This window comes from Phaenicophaeus curvirostris, chromosome 4, assembly GCF_032191515.1.
Source record: "Phaenicophaeus curvirostris isolate KB17595 chromosome 4, BPBGC_Pcur_1.0, whole genome shotgun sequence".
Taxonomy (NCBI): domain Eukaryota; kingdom Metazoa; phylum Chordata; class Aves; order Cuculiformes; family Cuculidae; genus Phaenicophaeus; species Phaenicophaeus curvirostris.
The window spans coordinates 985,806-1,002,987 of NC_091395.1; the positions used below are offsets into that span (position 1 = coordinate 985,806).

General features: G+C 45.7%; 1 protein-coding gene across 10 annotated transcripts in view; it reads right to left on the reverse strand.

Moving 5' to 3' along the window:
- Nucleotides 1–17,182, reverse strand: part of LOC138719709 (bifunctional methylenetetrahydrofolate dehydrogenase/cyclohydrolase 2, mitochondrial-like) — a 43,056-nt gene that overhangs the window by 4,511 nt on the left and 21,363 nt on the right. For 3 of the 10 annotated variants that reach the window (XM_069855046.1, XM_069855041.1, XM_069855042.1), the window contains 2 exons: nucleotides 16,736–16,861; nucleotides 3,971–4,084 (listed from right to left, as the gene is read on the reverse strand). The exons of 1 other annotated variant lie outside the window; for it this stretch is intronic. In XM_069855046.1, the coding sequence (XP_069711147.1) occupies nucleotides 3,971–4,084; nucleotides 16,736–16,861 (240 nt within the window). Of the gene's footprint in view, nucleotides 1–3,970; nucleotides 5,902–6,462; nucleotides 6,599–8,634; nucleotides 8,957–16,735; nucleotides 16,862–17,182 lie in introns of those variants that run through there. 6 more of the 10 variants (XM_069855044.1, XM_069855043.1, XM_069855048.1 and 3 more) reach the window with 4 other exon arrangements.

A 17,182-nucleotide genomic window follows, 5' to 3' on the forward strand; every position in this document is an offset into this window, starting at 1 on the left:
TCTTACTATGCTAGAGGAGTCTTCTAGCGATGGCTGAAGGCGATGTCCTAACTGAGTGATTGTCAACACCAGCTTTCAGTTATAAGCACAGAAAAACAACATCCTGCAGGAAAGTGACTGGTCCACTCAGGGTGAGTAAACAGAGGCAGAGCAGGCAGAAGCCTTGCTTCCTGAGGAAGTGCTGAATCAAGGCCTGGAGATAAGACACGGATGGAGTGACTGTCATAGGCACAAGCTTCTAGTCCTCCTGTGTGCAACTCAACATCCCACATCACATTGTTCATGAGAAACATCACCAGCCCCCTGAAATCCCAATCAAATTCCAGTTTGAGGCATTTAATGGCAGGAATCACCTCTGTGCGATCAACAACTCAATTTATTTCTTTGTCCTTCCTGTAGCTTCATCAGAGAGATGATGAGTGATGCTAAAGAGAAGATGAGTGATGGTAACGAGCTGCCCTGCTCTATGCCTGCACGCTGGAGCGATTCACTGCTTCAGTTGCTAACCGGGTGGTTTGGACATCAAGAAGCGTGATGCTATCACTGTTACTCCGATCAAGCAATACTTCTTGGAAAACAGTGTCCTCTGAAACCTGACAAAAGCAATTCACCTCCCAGCTTATTGAGAGACTTAAAACAAGCAACAATTCCAGTCTGCCTCAAAAAGATCACATTGGTTGGCTGCACATTCTTGGGAAAGGCTACAAAGGTGGAAAAAGCACATCTTGCTTTAACTTGATCTTCTCTGGGCTGAGAAAAGAGCATCTCTTCCATTCTTGTAAGGGGAAGCGCAAGTTTCTCTGCACAGTGTGGAGACAGCAGACCTAAAGCTGGAAATACAGCACTAGAAGCTACAAACCAAATCCACGATTTGGCATAGCAAATAAGTGATGATACATACATACCAGAGGACATGTTGAGAGTGAGGCCCTCTCTCTGTCACGCCATACGAGGCAGTCAGGAGTACCTGCAGTGGCTCTTAGACCAGATTTGGGGCAGCATCTCCTAGCAGTGAGTTTTGTGCTACTGCAACTCAGCTGGTCCTGTATACTGCCTGTATACTGAGGACTTGCTAGCCCTCAGCAGCACCCTGCAATGTGTATTTTGTGCTGCCCCAAGCGCTGCTTTGCTACCAGGCCCTGACATAACGCCTAATGCACAGGTTTAATATCTCACAGATATCTCTGCTGTACAGGGAAAGAAAATAAATGAGGAAGGTACAAATCTATGTGCCAGAGGCATGAAATCCCCAGCCATCTCTCCTTAAGCTTCCCTCTGGATTCAGACAGCCAGAGCACCCCTCCTCACTCACTCTGCCACTGCTGAGAGGTGGCAGCCATCCATCCATCTGGAAGCAACCTCTCTTCCTGTTGGGATGTGAAACCTCTTGCCCTGAGTGCTGGGAAAGTTGGTCCAGTCATTAGAAACAAAGGTCAGCCTGGAGCAGAAGCCTGCCTAGAAAGCGTCTGAGGCAAACAGGGCAGAAGCAAACAACACATTCTTCCCTCGGTGTCAGGAGTGAGAGCTTTGTCAATTGCGGGCTGCAAGATCACATCTTAAATATACACACAAAATCCCAAGTGCTAATTATCCTGACACTGCAAAAGTGCAAAATACCTCTGGAAGAATGATGAGCCTTGCAAACAAAAAGAGTCATTTCTGACCTATCCCAGAGAATTATGCTAATTCATACCGCGTTACCCACCTAGATGCTAAATAAGCTGTGGAACAAACATATTCATGTGTCCTTTCATGTCATGTAAGGAAGGAAAAGCATGCTGTGCAAGCACTCGACAGCTGCCTGCAACTGAGTCATACGAACAGATACACTTAGCAAGATCCAACACGAAATCCAACCCACAGGTACCTGGAAGCCTGGGCATGCCAAAATAGACAGACCAGCAACAAGAGGAGTCAGCCACGAGGGCCATGACAGCTCAGCCTTCGAGTATGGTGCATCGGGAGGAACGAGAGAAGCGGAATGGGGAGGGATGGCAGGGGTCAACCCTGGGTTCAAAGCCTCCCTTAGAACTTGTATGAGAATAGCAGCTCATGGCAGTGAAGGGATCTCGTTTTCCCTGACTAAAACCAAGCCCTTCCCTTCTCCCAGCGGCCATTTTGCTATGAAGGCTTCCCATTAGCTCAAATACTGTTAGAAATTCATTATCCCTACTGTGCCAGCTCCCAGCCAGGCATCCTCTCCATTACCTTTTCCATCCCATATGATCAACCAGCCTGTTTCCCAGCTCCAGCACCGGTGCCAAGCAAAGCCTACGCAACATAAAACAAGGAAACAGGACATGATCTCGCAACCAGGAGGCAAGGGGGTTGAGCAGAAATTAATGCTTTTCCACAAACTGCAGTCCCCAGACGGGAAGCTGCCAGTTCCTCCAGTGATACTTTACCAGGAATCCCTTTTCTTAGGATCCAGCATTTCTGAACCTTGGCTACTAACCTCACTATAAACTTAACTTGCACAGAAACAGGAGCAGCAGGAGAATGTCAGAGAGATACAGCCAGTTTCTCTGGTGACTCTTTAGGCACTTCTTTTCCATCTTCTCTTCAAAAACGCTGTTTTCTAATCTGCTAGTGGCTCCATAAAAGGTTCACCAGAATATGCTTTTAAATACCTGTGCAAAGGTGTGCTTGTATGTTTGTCAATTTCCTTCTGCCCCGGAGGGGAACACACACACAACTCAAAGCACTGGTATCCAGATGGCTTTGCAGCCGCAGCCAGCGTAAAGGCCCATGGGACAACGTCAGACACGGCTTTGTCCCTGTAAACAAGCCTCCTGTTTGTTAAAACACGACCCACAACTCCTGCCTTCTAGAGACAGCACGAGCAGGGTACCTAACAAGTAATGACACATCTGTGCTCCTATGCACTCCTGATTGCTGGATGCAGCTCTGGAAGAATCGTGTCACAGTCAAATCCGCTAAACCAGACCACACTGGTGATAAATCAAACTGCTGCTGTCAAAACCCAACATCTTGACTTCATGTACATATGTGTGTGCATACGTATATTTTACATACATGTATATGAAACCCACACAGATAGTGTAAGTATGGATGAATTTAACACTGGAACACGATGCCAAACTACACAAAAAAAGAGCAGTTCAGCTCGTTACAAGAAGAATAAAAAGCTTATGATCTACAAAACAAAGCTTGTAAGGCACCCTGTGATGACTTACAATTAACAGAGGATTTGTATGCATGTTTATGTTCTTTTTAAAGTACAGAGATGTTACTAAGTATCACAGGTAAAATCCTTTCCTCCTTTACTGACCTGCCAAAACCTCAGCTCAGGATCGCAGAGTTCTCTGCAAGGAATGACATCACTAGCACCTGAAGTAACATCAAGAACGCTGTTTGCAGGGTAAACACAGCACCCTGGTCTCAGATGTTGGCAGGTAAAGAGCTTGAGTTCACATTTCAGTCAGGGAAGAGAGAGAAAGGAGAGAAAGAGCCAGCACTCTGAAGAGGGCTGTGGAAGCCACAAGCCAAAAGCAAAACTGCAACAGAGAAAGAAACTCCTGAGTAACAGCAAAGAGAGGCATCACTTGAAGTTATGCTGGTTGCGCTCGTAATTGCGTTTATAAAGAAAGACTCACACTGCAGAATGCTCAAAACCAAGCATGAGCTGAATAACAGAAATGGCCATCACAAATGCAGATTGTATAGCCCCATTAACCTTAAAATGTCTTCTTGCAGTTACAATTGACTTTGGATTGATGATCCTTTAGCTGGTCACCACTAAGCCAACCCCAGCTGAGTGGCAGCTGTTGTTTCAGAGAGGTTTTTAAGGCTCCATGAAGAAAGCATCTCACCTCACAAATAACACATGCACAAAGTTCATCAGTGTCCAAGCAATGGGAGCATTACGGCAGCTCCCATCAGCAGAGATCCCGTCATTGTTGTTTCAAGTCACGCATTAGGTAGAGACAAACAGAACAAAAGGAAATACCTTCAGCGCTGTTTTTTGTCCAGTTATTCCACAAGTCTGTGCTGAGGGACGACACAGCGACAGCTGACTCTTCACTCAGTGCCCCCATCGCTGTGTAATGCAAATAGATGCTTACTGGAACAGAAAAGCTCAGTGTATCTATTCAAGGCTCATTCCATCCGGAAAACAAGTATCCATTTTATACAACCCTAATATGGTGCAGCAATACAATAGAGATTCATTTAAAACATTCTTGCCTAAAACTTGCTCTTGCTGCAGTGTTAATTACAACGGTGGGCAGACAAGCTACTATTTGCAACTTTCCAATACACATTTCCATTCTGTTCTCCTTTCTGTTCTCTTGCACAATATTCCAGATACCTGGAATACACTACTATCTTACACCTATTTACCCATGGAAGCAGCTTCTTGTCAAAGAGCCTAAATTACACCCTATCAGTTAAAGTTTCATCCAGGTTTAAAATTGCTGAAGTAGTTCTGCTTCACAATGTATCTGCATGCTTCCCACACCTGCTGCTCACTTCAGGAAGAGCCAACTATTGTTCAGCAAAGCTTTGCATCTTACGACACCGAAAAGCCTCATCTGAACCTACCTTTCAGCAAAACATAGATTAGCATTCCAAATGCCATGGCAAGCAGCTGCTTCAACACCTTCTCAGCTCTTCTCTCCAGACGCTTGCTCTCCTTATCTGTGCTCCCGTGGTTTCTCGTGCACTTTATATGCCAGGAAGCGTCATCTGCCGTTCTCACCAATCAAGAAAAGGTGCATCTGGCAACCACCTCAGCCCCCGGGGCAACCACACATTTATTTAGGAAACTGCTATTATCTGGCAACGGCATCAGGTTTTCTTTTGAAACCCCAGTTTCCTATTACCCGTGGGCACAATCGTGCACGCAAAGGTACAGTTTTAAGGAGAGATCTGGTATCTGCCAGGGCAGATCAACAAAAAGAAGTGCAAAGCAGAAGTGAACAAAACAAAAACTGACGTGTTGCGAAAAATCAGGATCTTTCTTTCCCCTAGCAATGTAGGCGGTGTGTTACTCCCTAGAGGACCATCAGCATTCGGGATGCTGCTCTGGAGTTCAGGGTCCCCGAACAGCTCCTGCTTTCCTTGTGCTCCTTCCCTGGTCCTCCCTGTAGCTCAGCTCCCTGCCATCCAGAGGAGCTGCCAGAACAGCCAGTGCTGAGAGTATGAAGTGATCAGAGACAATGATAAGGTATGTTGTTCTCCAGCACTGACTGCCAGCAAAAGGCCTTTGATCCCAGGCTCCAGCGAGCCCGAGGGACATGCTCATCACTTCCCATCCAACCTTCTTGTGTGCACCATGCTCTGGAGCCGGGCTTGCCACCAGCCCCGGGCAAGGTCTGGGATGGCAGGTGGGAGCTACACACAGCTGTATGGGGCACAGGCACCGAGAAAAGGACTGAAGGAGCAGGTAAGCTGCTGCCTCCTATACTGGGTGCTCCCTTCCTTTCTCCTGCCGTAACAGCCCCTCTCTCCCTGTTGAGGGAAGTGGGTATGGATAATGAAAGCAGTGACACTGGTGGTGTGGAGTGCTGGCAGGTCTCAGACGTACCTGTCACCCACATGTCTTTTACTGACCCCCTCTGCACAGCCCCAGACGCCGTCCGGCTCCCTCGGCCACAGGCAACTCAGAACCAGCAGGACCAGTCTCTCTGAAGGGCACTGATGTAGCCAAATTGGAGCGGAGCACCAGAAAGGCCTCGTTCCATAACGGACATACTCACCAACCACTCAGCTCTTGCCAAAGGACAGCACACACTTCACCCTAGCAACAACCTGCCCCTTCTCCACGGTGAGCTCCAAGCAACAAAACCAGTTCACAATTGTTATGTTTTTAAAGCAAAAATCTTGTGATAAATCCTCTGATGACTCCACTCAGCTCGAGTTCTCTCTCTCTGCAGGAATCTGTGGGATTCAACATAACCACTTCACATGTAAGGGAAGAACACAAGCTAGTTATGCACTTTTAATTATGTGTGCTCCTACTCCTGGACTGCATTCCAGGAGGCTTTTCCCCTCCTTCGCTACCCTGCACTGCTGCATGCCAGCACATTGATCGATGGCAGCTTGTGCACTCCCCAGATCGACAGGAGTGTTTATGCCTAGCTGGAAAAAACCTGCTATCAGTTCCGAGCAGGTCTAAGCCCCAAGAGCCTGGCTTTCAACACACATCTACACAATGGGAGCTTAATCCAGCTCGAATCCCAGAGGTGGCTTTGTCATTAGGCAACACAGCAGGGCGCGGCAGGCCTCGTGAGAAGGCTTCGGTGGATACGGCCGTGCCCCTGCCCGCCACAGGGCGTTCACGCTCGGACTGGGCTTGACCGGGTCTGCCACACAAGCACGCTTTTGGGTTGGGTTAATGGGCCCTTCCCCTCTAGATGCTTGGGCTGGATGTTCTCCCAGTGGAGCACACTCTTACAGATGGGGCTGACAGCTCTGAGAACAGAGAAACCTTGCGCTCACCGGGTGTTGTGTAGCACTGACCCATCTGCCACAGGCGAAGAGAGAAAAAGCTCAAGGTGCACAATGAACTCTCTGCAGGACATGAAAGAGGCAGGCTCACTCTGATGGCAGAGACAATACACCATATATTGCTATTCTGCTAAAAAAAATGCAGGTTATGGTTAATTTAAAGAAAACGTGAATCTAGAGCAGCAATGCAAAAAGATCAAGGAAAGCAGTGATCAACCATGCAAAAGCCCACCACTCACTCCTCACTGAGGGAAAAAGAAGCCACAGCCACACCAGAATTGTATTGACATTTCTCACCAAGGCTGACATGACAAAGAACAAGTTTTATTCACCTCAGTCAGTGATGGGTGGATCAGCCTAAGAATCACCTCTGCAGGCACCCTGGCCCTCCTAACATCTATATTGCCACTTCCGTTTGCACAGCTAAGCAAGTGTCTGCCTTGTTCATAGAATCATAGAATCATTTGGTTGGAGAAGACCTTTGAGATCAAGCCCAACCGCACCTGTCCACTACTAAGCTGTCCCTGAGCACCTCATCTGCCCATAGTTTAAACCATTCCGGGGTGGGGACTCCACCACCTCCCTGGGCAGCCTCTGCCAGAGAAACCCTTCAGTGAGAAGATTTTTCCTGATGTCCAACCTGAACCTGCCCTGGCATAACTTGAGGCTGTTCCCTGTCATCCTATCACTCATTATTTGGGAGAAGAGATCAGCACCCGACTCAGTACAACTTCCTTTCAGGGAGTTGTAGGCAGCAATGAGGTCTCCCCTCAGCCTCCTTTTCTCCGGGCTAAACAACTGCAGGACCCTCAGCCACCTCTCATAAGACTTGTTCTCCAGGCCCCTCCCCAGCACTGTTGCCTTCTCTGGTCATGCTCCAGCCCTTCAATGTCCTTATAGCAAGGGGCCCAGAACTGAACTGCCAGCTGAACCTTTGGCCCTGCAGATCTAGTATCAACTCCATCAACTGCTTTTGTAAGCGTTGCGCTAAACAAAGCTCTCATGCAGTCCATCACAAGAACCACCAGCACGGCAGTGATGCTCCAGCTTGTTTCCTTTATTTGGTCAAGCGCCTTTTTGTGTTTCACGGCAGTAGTACTTCACTCACAATTTTCTTCTTCCCCTTCCAAGTTATCTACAGTCCATTGGCAAATCCCTAAGGCTCTTGCTGAAAATAATCGAAGTTATGCCAGCTGAGGTAAACACGAGGATAAAAATCTGAGCTGTCTCCAGTGGGAAGTGGGGAAGGTTATTCTTATCAATAGCGCACACTCAGACTAACAGGCATCTCAGCAGCAATCCCACTGCAGCTTTGACATTGCATTTGACTGTTCTAGATCCATCTCAGAACTAACTTTTCTGTGAACAGAAACGTGCTGATCTCATTATCCCACAGAGTCCTCTCTAAGCAGCAAACATGACAGCCAGCGATTTGCAGGGCTGAGCCTTATATCATGGACCAGAAGAGACTCCTTCATGCAGTTCCAGAAAACAAGAGATTAATTAAATGGCTTAAAATTCCAGCACAAATATTTCACCAGAGATAAACTTTTGCTTTGCTCCTCTTCTCCCCACCTTCATCACACACAAGGTACACACACAGTAGTTACAATTGCATTTAACTAACTAACTCCTGATCCAGCCCAGGCATTGGTTCAGTTTTGGGGTTTTTTTTGTGGGAGGAGGATGTTATGCACCAAAACATCATCAAACAAATCCAGGCACGGAGAGAAAATAAACTCTGGCCTCCACTCTCGCTACTGCACCTCTTGCATATGTTTGAGGTCAGAATTTCATTGGTGTTCAAGTTATTTGACTGTTATAAAGAATGTACTGAACATCTGCACTCGTGTCAACGTTACAGCCTGGAAGCTGGAACGGAATCAACAGCTTTTGACTCCTTTCACATGCAAGATTGCTGCTGCTAAGTGTTTAAAACAAGGATTTCATGACTCCAAGCTACACCCAGAGCGCTTCCCAACATCAGAACCCCAACCACGTTTTTAAACAATATCTAGCACACTGCAACTCAGTTTTTATACAGTGTGAGGGTCCCAAGCAGTTAATAGATGTTGGTAATTGCACCCCAGACACACAGGCAGATCTGTAATTTCTGCTTCGGTCTTCATTTCCGCACACGTAAGTGACCCCCCAACAGCGTACCTGCACCGGCTGCGTTCTCCAGTCCAGTTTTGCTCACAGTAAGTCAGTAGGAGGTAACACAAAGAATTGTGACATTTGTAAACTATCAGGTTCAGTGTGCCTTACATGAAAAAATAAATACAATGTAGAAATAAATATCTTCGTAGTAAAAAATAAAGGTTTTGCTTATCAATAAATAGAACAACTTGGATTCTTCTTCCAAGGCAGCTCTAGTGAATGAGCTTTTTAGCAACTAAGAGCGTGTTCTTCAGAAGCATTGCCACAGTCATAGGTCCTACCCCTCCCGGGACTGGAGTGATAAAGCCAGCCTTCTTCTTCACTTCTAAGAGAAAAGAGAAAAAGGGATTGACTAAGAGTGTTTCCAAAACATTTTTTCCTTTCCATTGCCCACAGAGCCCAGCTGGAAATGAGCACGAAGGACCATGAGTCAGCATGCACTGGAGAACACGGGGGAAGTTAAGGCAGAAGGCTTACAGCAGCCACGGAGTGACAGGATAGTCAGGACAGGGCTGCAGGCTGGTTCTCTTCATGAGAATATCCTCACACAGTGGCTGGGGGACGGCTTCAACCCGTTTGAACTGATCAACCTCCAGGAGGCTGCCCTCTCCTCAGGGCAGCAACACACATGCAAACTGCGCGTGTCAAACAGACAGAGTTCATCCTGCCAAATTCTTTGGGTACGGGGCAGTTTTTGACTGGCTGACCAGTTGGCCCAGGTGTGTCTGGGTGACAGGAAGGCAGCACGACTCGCGTAACTCCCCTCTGCTGGCTGTGAGAATCAATACCTAGCAGGGCTCTGGAAGCTGGGAAACTCATTCTGTAGGGGAAGAGATGCCCTCCCAAGCTGTGCATGTTCCTGAGGAGTGGGTTGCGGAGCAGGAATCTGCAGTAACTACCAAAACTGACAGCAGAGCACCAGCAGCAGTTACATCCCCTGTTCAGCCTCTTTTTCCCACTCAGGCTGGCACCTTCTAACAAAGATATCTCATGATCACAAAAAGGGACATAAAACTGCAGAGTGGGGGAAGTGACCGTTTCCCGGGTGATTCCTTTTCCTGCTTCACAATATGGAAAATGAAAAAAAATCAGAGCTGTCTTCAAGGAAAACCAGATTCTATTGGTACAATCCCCATTGCAACTTCAGCCATAAACACTCAGACACTGGGTTATTAACCAGTGTCACCAGGGTGCCAACACTGAATGAGGATTCAGATCTTCCCTATGTCTCAAGCAGAAAAGAAACTCCCAGAGCCGAAGTAGCTCCAACCACATCCCCTGTTGGACTATCTAGAATAAGTGTACCCCTGTGGAGAGGAAGATATGTACGGATTATTCTTTCTAAGCATTTAACGCCTGTCAAGCTCTCTTTTTCGTATGAGAAATTAATGTAACATAGCAATAAATCCTGACTTGATATTCTTATGTACTGTGCAAAATGCAGTGAGCTGGAATTGCAGGTTACTTCCAAAGGAATTACATGCAGCTGGCTAGAATTCATTGCATGATAAACTGTGATGAGCAGTTATCTGAGAATAGTGGTTACTCCCAAGGGCATGGTGCTACACTGCATGCCACAGAGGGGTTTTCGCAAGTGGCACTGTGAAAAGATTTTATTCGCTAGTTTCAGGGGTTTTTGCTTGATTAGGAATAATTTCTAGGAAGTTCAGCCCCTGACTTTTAAAGCTTTCTTTTAATTAAAATACATGCAGGAGAAAACTTAGCAAGCACAACTCTGACACACGCGCTTACATTCCCATTGCAGTCACTATGGAGCAGAACGTACAACTGGCTCTGAGAAGAGAACAGCAGGTGGAAAACCAGACACCTCAGTTTTGGAACAAATGAGACAATTTGCTCCTGCTTTCAGTGTATTTGTCTTGAGTGTATGTGCTGCTTTACTGCAAAGCATAACAAGGTCTCACCACAAAAAATACTACAAGATTATTTAAAAGCTGGATATTGGGGGGTTTGGACAATGTTTATTGAATTTTAAGGAAGGATAAATGAAAGAAAACCCCACTGTCTGCACTCCTCAAGGCAGGGGCCTCACAAGAGTGCTCACAGAGAGTAACAGCTGACATCTCATTGCCCTGAGGAACCAAATACGAAGCCTTGTTGAGGACAGACAGCGATTAGAGGGGAGGGCTTTAACTGCTCAGGTGAGTGGTACCACCAGCTGTACTGTGAAGTACTTGGAATGGCAAACACACCACGACGCAGGGTTTTTACATGCAAATTGCAACAAATGAATTAAAGCCTCATGTGACAGTTGTTCTCAATATTCTCAAACTCACATAATTTGTCTTTTTAATAGTTACACTATTTTGAACTCCCTGCCATTTAAGCTTGGTGTTTATGGTTAATATGGTCATGATGAATTCCCAGATTTGTGTTTTCTTTATTGAAATGTGCCCACATCTGAAATAAAGACAGTAATTAACACAGAACATACCCCAGGCCTTCTAAACTGAAATAAATTGGTTTCCACGGCAATGTTATGTGCCTCCTTCTGTGGCACTATTCAAACTACTCCTGCCTTACTTACAGACAGGGCCAGCCCACAGCCAGGCCATGCCTTATCTACAGAAAGCCCTCTAACCCACCTCACCTACACCACTCATTGCCTCTAGTGTCGATAACTGCTTTCGAGATACCTGCTTTTCTCCCAGGCATTTCTCAGCCCATCTGGAAGATGCTGGCATGCAAATCAGGTGTCTATGGAGCTCCTATGGAACTTTAAAACCCTCCTTTGATTCTTCAGAAGAAATGAAATGTAGATTGTTTCCTTGAAAAACAGGATCCACTGCTTTAGAAGCAGCCCTTCATTCCTAGGTTCCTTTAAAGCTAAGGACATCAGACACCTAACAGTGTTAATCACACAAACCAAGGGCAGGTCTCAACCTGAAGGCTGCTCTGGCTCTTGTGCATCTGCCTTAAGTGATGCAGAGCAAGTCCTGCCTAAGCACTGTTTCCACAAAGCTTTATTGGTCCCTGTAGAGCTACTCTGGACCACTGCATCCCTGCATCAGTGCGAATCGTGTGCTCGTCAGTCACAGCAGAGATCCCATGTTCTACTCTACACATCCTGGGATTTTTTTCACTACACACTGGGGGATATGAGTTAGCATCTATCCCATTTCTCATAGTTCCTTCTTTTTGATATTATCCCCATGTCTCTTCCTGCAGCTATTTGAACAGCAAGAGAAAGGAAAACACAAGGAATTACAGCCAAGTACTGGAACTCTTACAGTACATACATCTTTCCTCCTCCAGTACCACTAAAAAACAAGCAACAGAGGCATCTTGGGCAGAAAAATTCTGTGTTAAAATGCACAGCACCTTCTTTGCAAGGACAGGCGGATGGGATATTGCTGCAGCCTTAGGGCAATAACCAGAGGCAGCAGAAATGCAGGACATCAAAGGTTAGTTACTTAGACCTCTACATGAGATAGTCCTCTGTGGAGGACTACCTTGTCAGGGCCATCCAACAGCTTCCTGCCACCAGTGAGCCGTCACCCAGTCTGGCCTCCTGGCTGTCACAGCCTGACACCAACATTCTTATTTATTTCTTGCCCCAGTGGAGCATAACGACAGGCAAAGCTTCCCCTGATTCTTGTAGGGCAGCAACACAGTGACACAATTGCACAGGCTGGACTTCTAGCAATTGCAAAACAAATGCCAGGCCTTCAAAATCAGCTGAGAAGTTAACTAACAACAGCTACAGTAAAGGCAGCAGGGACATCCATGTTCCATCCAAGCAGCACAGAGGTTATTTGGAAAGGATTTGATAGTCTGAAGAGAAGCCTACAGCCTGGAAGTCAACATCATAAATGCAATGTGGCAGCAAACAACCGTCAGAAATCACTTCTGTCACAAAGCCTGGGTTTCCTGCAAACTCTACCTGACGTACAAGCGCCAGACCACCTTGTCCATAAAGAAATGAGATTTGAAGACTTCCTTAGTAAATCTCTCATAAGTTACATGAATGAGTTTCAAGGAACTTGTCCACTTGCCTGATTACTGTGTAGTTACTAGTCCAGTAGCTGGTGAGGAGAGGATACAATTTCCCTGGCTTTCATTTAACTGATTCTTCCTACTTTGCAGCACTCTGTCTGTCCAGAAGTGATTGTGAATCCACTCCATTCTCCACTTTAACAGTATTCAGCATCCCATTTCCCTGGCTCCTGTGCACTCACTGTGTACAGTTATCCCTCATTCAAAGGAAATCCATACTGTACACCCATCACCTTTCCCCACGTCCATCATTTGTTCAGGCACCCTTTCCTGCTGCTCAGTTCTGGGAAGTCCTCCCCACTCCAGAATCTCTTTCACACTGCCTCGACTGTGGTTGGGAGAACAATTCTCATTTCTAAGTCCCTCCACTGATGTCACAACTACATCACTTACGAAGGTCTGACATAGTGATTTATATTCTATATAGGCATCCAATAGCAACTCAAACCCCAGCGTCACCACCTGCCTGTCAAAGATATGGGAGGAAGCACAGAGAAACACAGGCAGCATTTAAAGCAAACCCCACTCAGACTCTGTACACTTGGGTTTCACGTGCACTTCCAGTTCCAAAGGTTAGCAACTACACTGGTGCGCATCCTGCTCTACCAGTTCCTCCTGGAAATGGTCTCCACCCAAAAAAGGCCGTTCCAGTTAAATGCTATGTGTAAGTTCTTGCTTTATTTCATGTTCCTGGTCATTGTAGCCTTCCTCCCCCCTTAGCATTACTGCTGTGGCAACAAAAGCCCTATAAACCAGGGCCAAGCACTCCCACACATGCATTACCTTGTTCAAACCAACAGGTCTCCCCTTCCTGCGACTGAAACTCTCTGCCCAGAAGTAGCTGAAGAGGTGCTGGCAACAGCCTAAGGATGCTACCACTTCCTCCCATCCCTGTCACTTTGTCCTCCTGCTTGCAGCTCCCAGAAGGTATGAAAGGCCTCCTGCCTGGGCCATGCATTTTGGCAAACCTTTACCATAAATAGGTACACCAAACACACTGTGCTGGTTTTACAGCATCGTAAAATGACAGGTTGGAAGGGACCTCAAGGATCACCTGGTCTGACCTTTTAGGTGAGCTATAGTTTAAATAAGATGGCCCAGCTGGACACTTAAAAGTGTCCAGTGTATAGGAATCTACTGCTTCCCTGGGGAGATGAAGCCAATGTTTAACTGTTCTCACAGGGGAAAAATCTCTCATAGACTCAATATATGGAGAAACGCAGCTGCAGTTGAAGATACCCAGCAATACCAGGGTAATTACCTCCATGCTCCGCAGCCAGCGTCCACAGGCACACTAGTTTTCTATCTTGTTTTCTTGGAACTGGAGGTGAAACTCTTCTGAACAAAACAAATCCCTTTTTTGGATGTGGACACAGTTTGGAGAGTAAAAATAAAGAGGACAGGGGAGTGGGGGAAACCACTGTTTAAAGCCATTCCATAATGAAGCCTGGGATTTTGCCTCAAATAAAAAGATAGGCCTGAGAATAACAGGGGGGCAACATTACTGCCAAGCCAGCCATCAGAGCAGCTGCGATAGTGGTACGACACGGCTGGCACTGTGAAATATGTGCAAACAAACTAAACACTCTTGTTTAAACTGGAGTCTGAAGAACCCCAAAGCGTACTCCTTGGCTGGGGAGTGCACACACACAGACCCCAGCGCGTGCTGGCAGCCCGTCCTCAGCCCACCATGGGAAGCGCAGCCGAGGGCAAGGTCTCTGGCTGCCTGTGACTGTGTGCAGCTCTGTGCCTACAGCGGCAGCACACGCAACTCAAATAGATGCATATTTTAGATGGCAAAATGTCAAGACCCATTTTCTGAGCAGCTATCAAATTCTCTTGGCCTGTGGAAGGAATTTTTTCTTCCAGGCATTTTTTACTTTGAATTTAGTAATGAACAATATCAAAATGAAATTGAAATTACATCCTTTTGTTGTTAATGGTTGGACTTGATGATCCGGTGGGTCTCTTCCAACCTGGTTATTCTATGATTCTATGAAAATAAACTTTAGGGTGTAACTGACCCCACAGAGATAAGAAGACAGCATCCAAGGATTGCTAGGACATGGCCACTCAAAGGAGTTTCCATCCATCTGATAAATTTCATTTCTGCTACAGGAGATTCTCAGTCAGATGACCTGTGCAGGAAGCCATTTCCATCTATTCCTTTTAAGTCAAATTTAACCTCCAATTGCCCAGTTAAATCTCTGCTCTCCCCACAGCCACATGTGTCTACTTAGAATCATAGAATCATCACACAGTTTGGGTTGGAAGGGACCTTAAAGATCATGTAGTTCCAACCCCCCCTGCGATGGGTAGGGACTTAAACAAGTGGATGATGAGACAATAGACAGTGGTGGGCTACTCGGAGTCCAAGAGGTGTTGTGTGCACTGCCAGCCATTTACATACCTGGCCTTAACCTGCAAGAATAATTTCCACTGAGGCTTAAATATAAACTCAGTCAAGTGATCAAAGAGAGGGAAGGATAAAATGCTTTGCTACATGAATACACCAGCTTGTTACATTCTCTGACTGCAAAATCAAACACTTGGCAAGGGCTCTTTGCTTTTTAGTATTTACAACTGTATACACCAGGGTGGCTTTTGTGTTGTTAGATATTCAGTGAAACTTCCACCGATACCAATGAACCAACAACAATTTCCCTTTGGCAACGCACAGCAAAATGCTACTTGCAACTGTAGTGGCATAATCCAAGATGAAGTTCCTCCCTCCTTTTTGGATCTTCCCTTCCCCCAGGTAAAATCGAGAGAGCAACCCACAGCAGACATGACGAGACACATACAGTGCATTGCTGAAACTCTGAATCATGGCCCTGCCATTGAATCTACCCCTGTGTTACATTCAGGTCTGGTCTTTAAAGAAAAACAAACAAAAAGGATACAACATCATGTTTCTCCTCCCATACCTGCTAAAGCAAACAAAATATTCTGAAAAGTCTCTGTACTTCAGTTCTGAAAACAGAAAGTACAACCTTTGACTCATCGTAGTATGAGCAGGAAAACAAAAGAAAAAGAAAACACAAGTTGTACTCTAAAAGTCTTTCTCTGGTGCAGCTCTCTGCATGTAGACAGTTACACTTTCCCAATGCCGCAACAATCGTTTCCCTCCACTCATGCAGTAATTTCACTGACTTTAACAGAGCACAAGAAACAGGAACTGAAGCAGTGATGTAATTACAAACACATAAAGCTGGCTGGAAACATTCCAAATACAATTAAGCTTTGAGACATTCCACCAGCCAATATGTTAATAACTGTGAAAAAAAAGAACTGTGGGTGATTTTCCTACTTATCAAAATAAGGAACTGTTGAAAACCATTAATAATGTGGGTAAATGCTGTCTAAGCTTCCCACACTCAACTCTGCCAATATGCTTTAACTTCCAAGTGCAACAATCCTGCTGTTCCAGTCCGGAGCTCCTCTAGAGTGGAGCTAAGTAATCAAGTCATGCTGTGAACTTGCTCTGCAGCACATTAGACATAAAAAGATCAATATGTAACACAAATTGTTATCTGTTAGGCTTGCCTGGACCAAGATTTTCAACAGCTCAAGATGAACTCACATTAAACTGCAGCACAAAGGGTATTTCTGCAGCAGAAGTTAAAACTTTCACATACCAATCTAGAGTGAGAGTATAAAGGGAGACTTGGGAACCTGTGGTATCAAAGATTTGCTACGAAGAGTGGGAGACCCTGTATTTATGAAAGAGCAGACACTGTTTTCACTGCTTAGTCTTGAAACGCTTCACAGATTCACCGAGGATTAAACAAACCTGGAGACGGCCATCTGCTGCTCCCACACTGCCGTAAAAAGTCACCTGCATCTCTTCAAGGCTGATGGTGCATGCAATTAAAAGTAACACCTCTTCTAAATAACACACCATTGCTTAAGAGGAGATACACAAACATACAGTTTGTTTTCCTATTCAAGTACATAAATCAGAAAAATCCTGCAAGTGTTGTCTCATTTGAGGCACTGGCTATTCCCAGGATTTATCACGAATGAATCCCATACAAACTTCATGCTATTTATCCAACAGGTTCCTAAAAAAGAGTGCTTCACTGACCTTCAAAATCCACATCCCCCACTAATTTGGTCTTCCCTGTAAGAGGATCGTGGATATGGTTGATGCCTACGTCAATCACAGCTGCACCTTCTTTGACCATGTCGGTTGTAATCAGCTTCGGGATACCTGTAATCATCAAGATATATTCAATTAACAAAGCCAGGTAGTCTTAGGTCATCAGTTTCAAACTATAACGCTGGGTGCACATGCACATGTCCATATGCACCAAAAAAAGATCATTCTTCCACTTAAATTGATCCACTACACAGAAAACAACCATTCCTCAGTTTCACCCCATTTGTAATTAGAAGAAAAGGTGATACCTGTTCATTTTGACTAAATATTTTCAGCTAACCCTGCAGCCACAAAGACAGCCAACCTGATCTCAATGAAGGAAGCACTTGCTGGTTTGTGGCAGCGGGACCGTAGCTTCGTTGAGGTAAGCGC